Source organism: Momordica charantia (assembly GCF_013281855.1).
Source record: "Momordica charantia cultivar OHB3-1 chromosome 3 unlocalized genomic scaffold, Mcharantia_2.0 BLBB01000003.1, whole genome shotgun sequence".
Lineage (NCBI taxonomy): Eukaryota > Viridiplantae > Streptophyta > Magnoliopsida > Cucurbitales > Cucurbitaceae > Momordica > Momordica charantia.
Genome location: NW_028275161.1, coordinates 13,163,513 through 13,174,244, shown reverse-complemented (window position 1 = coordinate 13,174,244; position 10,732 = coordinate 13,163,513). Strand labels below are relative to the sequence as shown.

The 10,732-nt window shown below is 35.5% G+C and overlaps 1 protein-coding gene across 3 annotated transcripts; it reads left to right on the top strand.

Annotated features, from left to right (window-relative positions):
* Positions 1–1,520: 1,520 nt before the first annotated feature.
* On the top strand, positions 1,521–10,251 carry BGAL8 (beta-galactosidase 8). Of its 3 annotated transcripts, none has more exons than XM_022301258.2 (20): positions 1,521–1,679; positions 1,908–2,090; positions 2,167–2,262; positions 2,524–2,636; positions 2,773–2,839; positions 2,936–3,028; positions 3,251–3,394; positions 3,561–3,649; positions 3,757–3,862; positions 3,981–4,068; positions 4,331–4,449; positions 5,921–6,082; positions 6,278–6,480; positions 6,587–6,696; positions 6,812–6,921; positions 7,581–7,694; positions 7,918–8,019; positions 9,152–9,360; positions 9,446–9,779; positions 9,883–10,251. In XM_022301258.2, exons 2-20 carry the CDS (start codon positions 1,917–1,919, stop codon positions 9,988–9,990), a joined length of 2,541 nt encoding a protein of 846 aa, XP_022156950.1. In that variant the 5' UTR covers positions 1,521–1,679; positions 1,908–1,916; the 3' UTR covers positions 9,991–10,251. The 3 variants fall into 3 exon arrangements, with proteins under 3 accessions (XP_022156950.1, XP_022156948.1, XP_022156949.1); XM_022301256.2 differs by having other exon boundaries at positions 1,534–1,747; XM_022301257.2 differs by having other exon boundaries at positions 1,534–1,796.
* The last annotated feature ends 481 nt before the right edge of the window (positions 10,252–10,732 follow it).

The window sequence follows — 10,732 nt, the reverse complement described above, 5'->3', positions numbered from 1 at the left end:
CTATACATAAAATTATAAAAGTTAAACCGCTAGAAGTTTATCAATATATTGACATTTTTGTATCTTCGTGAATTCGCTATCCATGATTCGATATAAAAGGTACATTCCATTATAATGTTAAAAGTTGAAGAAATATAAATAATTATCAAGAAAATAGAAATAATATGGAATAGATAATTGAATTTCTTTCGGAAATAGCTATTGACATTGATATTAATATTTTATCGATATTTCTACAAAATTTTTCATAAAATTGAGATCTTGACATTTCCATTAATATCAAAATTTAAAAGTTTTGATCCATACGCCAAACTACGAAAAAAATAAAAATCAGAAAGTAAAAATAAAAAAAATCACGGAAAAAAATAAAAGAAGAGGGGAGAAATTTAGGATAGAGAGAGCTATATTTTCTATTATTTCGTTTTAGTACTTAAATTGTTAGGTTTATTGAAAAGACGACCATCTATTTTCACAGCATTATTCTTGGAAATAGTTTGACTAATGATTTATTTTTGGAATAAGTGTTAAAAAATACATTATTTAAAAAAAATCCCTCAACAATGAAAGGAACCTTGTCCTCCTCATCATTAAATGAGAAATGCAAAAAGATAAACTTTTTTTAAATAATAATGAGTTGTCAAATAAATATTTAGTGATAAGGAGGACTAGGTTCCGCTTCATTATTGGGGAGGCACGTATTTTCTTAAAAAAATAGGTTAAATTACAAAAAATATCACTAGAATTTTCTTTTTGTTTAAAAAATACCTCTATCTTTTCTAAAGTTCTAATACTACTTTAACTTTTCATAAACGTTTCAAAAATACATTTTGAACAAGCATCCACTAATATTTTAACGAAAAGTTGACATCACATAATCTGAAACGACCTGACAATTAAGGTGGATGTTTGCCTATATTAAGTCTAAAAATAGATCAGAAAATGTGGAAGAAGCTATTCACAGTCCCCCAATTTCATACTCAACTTCTTTATTGTTTCGGAAAACGATAGCTTCTTCCACATCTCCTCTCTTTTCAGACTTAATTTAGTCAAATTTCAACGTTAATTCCCACATCATTTTAGATTATGCCACCTCAACTTTGCGTTCAACATATTAACCAATATTTGTTCAAAGTATATTTTTAAGACGTTTGATGAAATGTGAAAGGTATTAACAAAACTTTCCAAAGAATATAACTAGTTTTGAAACAGTGCAAAGTTAAAAGGGTATTTTTTTTGGGGGTGTAATTTAGCCTAAAAATAATTATAATGAAAAGAAAAGGTTTTTATTTATTTGATGTAAAATGATGGGTGGTTGATAAATCCCTCGGACTCCACATTCCACACAGATAAGCAGTCAAATTATTGTTGCTTTTTTATAATTTTAATCATACAACAACCATCAGGATCCACGTGGCAGAGATCGAGAGGCAAACACACCACCAAGCTCCCTAGACTCGTCTGCAGCAGATTCCGGCTCAAGCTCACTGTCGAGCACCTCCTCTCCCCCTCCCGCGTCCCCCATAATAATAATCCAGACAGCTACAGCTCTACTGCTGCAGAAAAATGGCGGTGTGAAAAAATGGAGTGAGTAAAACCAGTTACAGAAGAGAGAGAAACAGAGGAAGAAGAAGACGAAGAAGAAGAAGAAGCAGAAGAAGAACAGGAAGAAGCATCAAAAGGTGGCGTGTTTTCTTCCTCCGTTGCTAGCTTCACGCTATTCCTAATCTCTCTGATTCCTTTGTTTACGGTATACAAAGCGGCGAAGCAACATTTTCTCTGCTCTGTACTACTTTTTAGTACGTTTTAGTGGAAGTTAACTTTAAGCAATTTCTTATCAATCTTATGGAAGTTACTCGTCGGCGATATCCGGTGGATATTTTTGTGATTTTCTTCTCGTTTTGGATTAGATTCGAGCAATGGGGCGAGTTCAATCTGCGGTGGTGGTTGTTTTGTTGGTTCTCGGCGTTTTAGCCTCCTCCTCGCTTGCCAATGCCGCCAATGTGACGTACGATCACCGGGCGTTGGTGATCGATGGCAAGCGGAGAGTCTTGGTTTCTGGATCTATACACTATCCTCGCAGCACTCCCGAAGTTTGTTTTCTTCATTCTCCACACTTCAATGTTTCTGTTTGAATCAGTCTTGAGTTTATACCTCTGGAATCTTCAGATGTGGCCGGACCTTATTCAGAAATCGAAGGAGGGAGGTTTGGATGTAATCGAGACTTATGTGTTCTGGAATTTACATGAACCAGTTCGAAACCAGGTACATTTTGCGAATTCTTCGATCCAAGAGCCGCGTCTTGGTTCTATGCGAATTCTTGGAACATAGTTGAGAAATCTGTTCACCGTTGATTTGTGTTTTTGATCTCTCGGAAAAGCTCGGGGATGGATGGAACCTTTCTTTCTTTTGTTTTCAATTTTTTCCGTCTTCTTACGCTTTCTCGCCTACCAAACAGTGGACAAGTATTATTTATATGATTATTATATAAAATGTTGTGATTCTTAATCTCACCATTATCAACAGTATGACTTCGAGGGAAGAAAGGATTTAGTTAAATTTATAAAGCTGGTAGGAGCTGCTGGTCTGTATGTACATGTACGAATTGGTCCTTATGTGTGCGCGGAGTGGAATTATGGGTACATTTCTTTATTCAAATTCTCAATTCGTCAATTTCTTTCCATTTTCGTTCTCTCTGGGTTTTTTCCCCTTGCCCTTTTGTGCAATGCCTGTACACGTTTTTCTATTGCGGGTAACTGTTTGATGTAAAAACAGAGGTTTTCCAGTTTGGTTGCATTTCATACCTGGGATTAAGTTCCGCACAGATAATGAACCATTCAAGGTTAATTACTACTTTACCATTTCGGCATTCTGCTTTTTTTCTGCTCCAGTGTTTTTGTTAGTCACATATTAAAAATAAATAATGGTTACGGTCTAGGCTGAAATGAAGCGGTTCACGGCCAAGATTGTTGATGTATTGAAGCAGGAGAAATTATATGCATCCCTGGGCGGACCAGTTATTTTATCTCAGGTGGATTTCAAGTAGTTTGTTCAGTTTCTCACTTTCCCCTTCTTTTTTTTTTTTTTTTAATAGAAATGGAAGTATTTTGTTCAATTTACAATTGCTGCTTTTTGCTTGCATATGTTCTGTCTGTGATGGTATTTCATTATTCATAAATTATTGTGACTTGAACTACTACCCATGTGGAGTATATCGAAGGTTGATATGGTGGCTGCTTTTCTTTAAAATCAGATTGAAAATGAATATGGAAACGTGCAGTCAGCTTTTGGGTCTGCTGCTAAATCCTATGTCCAATGGGCGGCAACCATGGCTACGTCTTTGAACACGGGAGTTCCTTGGGTTATGTGCAACCAACCTGATGCCCCCGATCCCATTGTGAGGAATCTTTCCTAATATTGATCATAAATTGTTGACGACAAATCTAACACGTTCTAGTTCCAATTAGGCCAAAGTTTACCTTCACGAGTCTAAAGCACACTTAATTGAAGATAAACTTACCTTATTTTCTATAATTTTCCCGTGCTTGTCGTATTGTTCGCAGATTAACACCTGCAACGGATTCTACTGTGATCAATTCACTCCAAATTCTAAGAATAAGCCCAAAATGTGGACTGAGAACTGGAGTGGATGGTATACTGCCGCATTTACTGATTCCAGCAAATTTTCATTGTGTCAGCGCGATTTCTTAATTATTTCCGAGTTGTTCAAACTTGAAAATTTAGAATACTTTATCCCAGGTTTCTTTCCTTTGGTGGGGCCTCGCCGTACAGGCCCGTAGAAGATCTTGCATTTGCTGTGGCACGCTTTTACCAGAATGGTGGAACTTTCCAGAACTACTACATGGTACTACACTCGTGAATACTCATTGTGATTGACAGAATAATTGATTTCTTTACGCCTCCTTGAAAAGTATGGGCTCGTGATTGATGGTATTGGATTTGCTTTATTTTCTCTTATACAGTACCATGGTGGGACAAACTTTGGCAGGACTACTGGTGGACCGTTTATTGCTACTAGTTATGATTATGATGCCCCTATCGATGAGTATGGTATGGTTTAGGTTTTTACCTACTAAATATCCGCAACTTTTTCTGGCTCCTTAATTGATTGGTTAAAATGATGTAAAATCTTCTCAGGACTTGAAATTGTCTTGAATTTTATTTAAAATTTCATATAAAGAATGCAGATGCTGGTTGGACTTCTTGTCAAAATTGTGGACTTATTAAAAAAATGAAAAAATTATATGGATGCACGATCATCCAAATTAAATTATCATCGATGCTTCTATACGATTGTTCTTCTATTCCACAGGACTGGTAAGGCAACCTAAGTGGGGTCACTTGAAGGAAGTCCACAAAGCTATAAAGATGTGCGAAGAAGCATTAGTGAGCACAGAACCAGCAGTTAGTTCTCTTGGTCAAAACTTGGAGGTAGGTTATTCAAACTACTGTTAATTCCTGTTAAGTGGTTCATTTCATTTCCATGTAGAATAATGCACGATAAGTCTTAGAAAGAGAACTATATCATTGATTCTAAGCATAGTAGTCCGAGGTGTTGGAGTCCAAGATAGAAAGTAGGAGAGAACTTGAAATAGAGAGAAACTTCTTCTATTGAGTGCTTTGGCACTTTGCTCTGGAGCTTGATTGCTTGAGATGCTTACAAAGGGTGGAGAACACCTCTATTTATAGGTGTAGGAAGAGCTCTATAAAGATTTATTTTTAATGTCCTTGGTAATAGCTATCTAGGAAATTACATAACCCTTCCGTATTCCAAGAAGTCACTTAGAGGAACTCAAAGGACTTATTGGAAATACATTAAACATAACTTTGAAATAACAAATTACTTAACTTTCAACACAAGGATGCTATTATGATTGTCTGAGTCCACAGCCTTACTTAGCATAACTATTAACGTAAATCAGTGCCTATTTCTTGTCAATCATCCCATACTCCTATGGCTTGCCCTTTTTTGTTAATGAAATGGATGTGAGCTCTCTGGTACCACTCCCTCAAGAATCTGTAACCGGAAATCATTTAACTCATCCAAGGAGAATTCAATTCAAAGTAGTGGCAGTATTTTCTAAGTTACGTTCGATCTACTGGTCATGAATTCTACCTATTAATGGTCTGCACTTGACCTCATTGGATGAACTATTCTAACTATTTGCTTCAAAATCATCTATAGAACCACTTTCAAAGTATCTTAATCACTCTGTGAGATATAATTGTAACTGCAGCAACAGGTCATCCTGAAACTTTAAAGTTTTGAAGAAAGGCAGAATAATAATCATAAACATTATAATTATCTATAAGATAAATAAAAAATCTTCAAAAAAGGTCTTTGGCTGGGCATCTCACACCTAAGGTGAGATTATGCAGTAACCAAGTCTTCTCTTTTCATCTTAAAATTGTCAAGAGCTTACCAAGTATAAATAGGTGATGAATGCACAAGTCTAGTTTGGATCCCTTTTAGTAGGGGAAACAATTATAATTTGACGTCATAGACTATGCAGTAACCAAGTCTTCTCTTTTCATCTTAAAATTGTCAAGAGCTTACCAAGTATAAATAGGTGATGAATGCACAAGTCTAGTTTGGATCCCTTTTAGTAGGGGAAACAATTATAATTTGACGTCATAGACGAAGGAACCATTATTTCTGGATTTTGTTCAACACAAACTTGATGCAAATATGCATCAGAATGTATGATAAACAAGACAATCATAAAAACTACTTGCAGTAATTGTCAAGAAAGTACCAAGGAAGAGTTATCCCAATCACAATTGTAAAATGGTGCTCTAACCTTAAATAATCAAATTCCTTCTTCTGCTCTGCATTTAAAAAATTAAGATGAAAGAAGAAAAAGGCTTATGAGATGATATTGTTTGTACTTCTTAATTTCAGGCAACAGTTTATAAGTCCGGTTCTCAATGTTCTGCTTTTCTTGCCAACGTGGACACTCAATCTGACGCAACAGTGAGTTTCAATGGTAATTCATATCATTTGCCAGCATGGTCTGTTAGCATCTTACCGGACTGCAAGAATGTGGTGCTTAATACTGCAAAGGTTACTGTTCTACTCTCAGTAAATGTATTTCTTGTCCGGTTGAAACTAAAATTATGACCTATCATTTGTGACCTATCAACTATCATTGTTGGTGCTCTTGTCAAGTTATAATAGTACTTTTCAATTATTATTTCTTTTATTTTCTCCTAGTTGGCCAAATGAGGCATGAAAGAAGTATACCTCATTTTATGACAGATTAATTCGGTAACAATGAGGCCATCCTTTTCACATCAACCTTTGAAGGTTGATGTTAGTGCTTCTGAAGCATTTGACTCAGGTTGGAGTTGGATAGACGAACCAGTGGGCATCTCAAAGGATGATTCTTTTGCAAAACTTGGACTTTCAGAGCAAATAAATACTACAGCAGATAAAAGCGATTACTTGTGGTATTCCTTAAGGTATGTATAATATTAGTTATTACATCTTCAGTTTCTTTATTCTAAATGGTTGCTAACCAATTTTTAAAAATAATTTTGTTAAAACTTTGCCAATACCATTGGGCAGCACCGACATAAAAGGTGATGAACCTTTCCTTGAAAATGGATCTGGAACAGTTCTCCATGTGGAGTCCCTTGGCCATGCCCTTCATGCTTTCGTTAATAGAAAACTTGCAGGTGATTAGGAAGTACTTATTTGTTGGTGTGCATTTGAATAACTTTAACATCGTTCCTGCGTTGTTGCAATGGTGCTGCTTTACGAGTGTTGTTTGAATTGATGGGGCCTTTGTAGGAAGTGGAAGAGGTAGTAGTGACAATTCTAAGGTAACTTTGGAGATCCCCGTCACATTGGTACCTGGGAAAAACACAATTGACCTCCTGAGTTTGACAGTGGGACTTCAGGTTCTCCTCCACTTACTAAAATTTGTTATGACATATCAATATTCATAGGGTTCCATCTTAAAACCAATTGGCAATGAGAAAAGTAGCCTACTTATATTATAAATTTTTGTTATGTCTCTTATCTTTTCAATGTGAGATCCTTAATATGGTCTCTTAAGATGGTGTCTCTTTTGGATTATCAATCTTGGTTAGATCTCATTTTTGGACTAGATGCCGGTTTGAGCTTTTGAACTTAAGATTCAGTAATTGGTCACAAAGAAATACATGAATGTTTTTCTTATTCAATAATACTAATCAAAAGCAATAGAGTTATACAGAATTCCTATTGCTAAAATTACACACGAACAGAAACATAACTGTTGCACTAAAGTTCAACAAACAAAATAATAATTCCAGCTAAAGCTCAACAAACAAAAGAATAATTCCTGCTACAAATACATTAATCTATAATTATATAAATAAAGATTCAATGAGATGCCTTAACATGACACTTACCTTGCTAGAAATTATCATCTGCATCCCAAAAACTTTTACCAATGCAAATTTCTTTAGTTGGATGAAAAACTTTTAATCTTTTTAATGTGATTACAGAATGTTTATATCTGTACTATTAAAAAAAAAAGTTAATATCTGATAAACTCTGTTATGCAATGTATCAGAATTATGGGGCTTTTTTTGAGACGAAAGGTGCAGGGATCACAGGTCCGGTAAAACTGGAAAGCCAGAAAAATGGCATCACTGTTGATCTCTCTTCTGGACAATGGACGTATCAGGTTGGTTTCTTCAAACATCCTGGATTTATTTTATTTTATCTTTTTATATTGTTTAATTAAAAAAAAAGGTTTCAAATTGCTTAATACTGCTATCTCGGCTGGGTATAATGATGGATAAAAAGGTATTATAATTTGCCTTTTATTTTGCTGGTGTTTTTTTTAAGTCCCTTTCATAGCCTGACGTTATAAATTTCACCCTTATTTTGTTTATATGTGATGGCAGATTGGACTTGAAGGTGAAGATTTAGGTCTGTCGAGTGGAAGTTCTTCACAATGGCTTTCACAACCTAGCTTGCCTAAGAATAAACCTTTGACGTGGTACAAGGTATAGTTATTTCATGTATAAATCAATGAAAATAAGAAAACTGTCAGAGAGTGAGAAGGGGATCCTTGTTCCACAAGATTGGTTTCGATGATAAAAATTTGTTCTAAAGGTTTTTTTTTTTTTTTTTGACAAAAAGAAAGAAACCAGCTCAATCTAAGTTTTCACTAGAAGTTGAATAATTACGAAGAGGGAAAAAAAAGGCTTATGCAAGACACTCCAACTTGTGGCTGATGTACAAATTCCATAAAGCAACCCTCTAGTGTCATTTTATCCCCAAAATTCCTTCTTTCTATCCAAAGCAGCCGCAAAATGGTTTTTAGCAGCGTTCTTTCTCAAAACTCTAGCTTTGAGAGTTTTGTATTCTTTTCTAAAGGTGTTCAGACATGATTCTGGCTCAACCTCGTACAGTATCTTCACCGACTTTGCAGTTGAAGACAATACAGTGAGAGGAAAGACAGTGTGAGAGTCCTACTATGGTGTATTGGGAATATTATTAGTATATTAGTGAGGGACATTATGGTAATTAGTTAGGTGTAAGTTGGATATAAATAGGGATGGTAGGGAAAGAAGATCTTTTAGAAAATAGTTTAAGGCAGGAACTTAGCATAGTTATTGGGAGATAAATAGACCTCTCAAAGGGGTATCAATATTGTAACGTCTCTTTGATATTGCAATATAATTATCTTGTTACATTTCTGTTATCGGGATCCTTACAGACAGCTGAGAACTTTTTGGGAAATGCGAAGAGTAGTCTTTAAATAAAATTTAGGTGGGATGCTCATGACTTGCAATAATAATTAGACTTATTTAATCTGATTGGGCTGGAAGATACTTCTTATACAAGTTTATTATGGTCTTGATGTTGTTCCACTAGGTCATTTGGATTCATTTTAACATCTCTTCATCTTACTCAAGTATGCATCAGAATTTGCTTTTGTTTGGAAGGGTGTCTTTATTTCTTGCTTGTGTTCACTATTTCTAATCTCTGGATTCTTAAGGGTCATCAATCTTCCATTTACTTCAGTAAAATGAAAAAAAAAAAAACAAAAAACAAAAAAAGAATCCATAAGGTACTGTTAGATTGAGCTATTAGCTTCCTTGCCACTGATAAGTACAATATTTGTTGATTCAGACCACATTTGATGCCCCTGCTGGAAGTGATCCAGTTGCACTAGACTTCACAGGGTTTGGAAAGGGCGAGGCATGGGTGAACGGACAAAGTATTGGCCGTTATTGGCCATCGTATACCGCCTCCGGTCGCTGTACTACATACTGCAATTACAAAGGAGCTTATAGCGCAAGCAAATGCCTCAAGAACTGTGGGAAACCATCCCAGACTCTGTAAGTTGTCACACTCACAGCTGGATGATAAGGCTTTTCTAGTTAATTCAAATGTCCTCAACTCTCTGATCTTCCTGATTCTCAGATACCATGTACCGCGATCGTGGTTGAAACCAACTGGAAACACCCTAGTCCTTTTCGAGGAAATCGGCAGCGATCCAACTCGATTGTCGTTTGCGTCGAAACAGATCGAATCGCTGTGTTCTCATGTATCCGAGTCCCATCCACCACCTGTAGATATGTGGAGCTCTGACTCGAAACTCGAAAAATCAGGACCTGTACTCTCTCTAGAGTGCCCATCTCCCAATCAGGTCATTTCTTCCATAAAGTTTGCAAGTTTTGGTACTCCTCTTGGAACTTGCGGGAGCTTCAGCCACGGCCAATGCAGCAGCAAAAATGCACTCTCCATTGTACAGAAGGTCTCCATCGTCTCACATTTCCTGATTCAGTGGAGTTTTTAGGATTTTCTTTTCACATGTAGAATTGGATTGTAGTACTGATTGATGATTTACTTATCTACAGGCTTGCATTGGATCGAAAAGTTGTAGCATTCAAGTGTCGATTAAGGCGTTCGGCGATCCGTGTAGAGGAAAAACAAAGAGCTTGGCTGTGGAAGCTTTCTGTGAATAATAACAAGGTACTCACTATGACTATGCAAATCTGAAACATTATCTCCTACTCCTTGTAGGAAGAAGAGAGAAACTAATGGAAACAATAGTAAAAGAAGAAACAAAGAAAAAGGAGAATTGAAGAGGAAGAAGAAAAATGATGAAATTTGGTGTATTAATTCTTGCAAAGGGCAAATAAAATAAAAGCCATTAAAACTTTGATCAATTTGTGTAACAAATAAATGTGCCTTCAATTTCTAATGCATATTTCTGATCTTCTCAAGTTTTGGTGCTCTCTTTTAACTCTTAAGCAAAGTTCTGGCAGGAGAGTTAGTTAAAGGCTACACGATTCTTCTCATGAAATTATGATATTTTTTAGTGGCTTCAAAACCAATGAAACATGTCGAGTTGGGAATTCGAATTCACGACTTTTTAGTTAGAAATTGGTGCCTTAACTAGTTTAGCTATGTTCAAGTTGACTTGTGTGTACGGTCTTTTATATAAACCAAAAAGAAAATACCAAGCATCAGAAAATAAATTAGGTACATTTTATAGAGGTTTAATTATTAAAAAAATACACTTGATTTATGTATTTTATTTTGATTTTGTCCTTTTAACTCCTATCTTTTAATTTGTTTAAAATAGTATTAAATCCCTAATGAAAGTCGAAACGATTAATGCTAGAATTATAAATTTTAAAATATTATAGGTAAAATTGAAATCAACTCTGAGTCTATCAAGGTTTGAAATGTCGATGTCGATGG

Excerpts from the sequence above, each read along its gene's own strand:
- BGAL8 (XM_022301258.2), top strand. The coding sequence starts at position 1,917 with ATGGGGCGAGTTCAATCTGCGGTGGTGGTTGTTTTGTTGGTTCTCGGC. Across the intron at positions 4,450-5,920 it reads CTCTTGGTCAAAACTTGGAG|GCAACAGTTTATAAGTCCGG; the intron begins GTAGGTTATTCA and ends TCTTAATTTCAG. Across the intron at positions 6,481-6,586 it reads TACTTGTGGTATTCCTTAAG|CACCGACATAAAAGGTGATG; the intron begins GTATGTATAATA and ends ACCATTGGGCAG.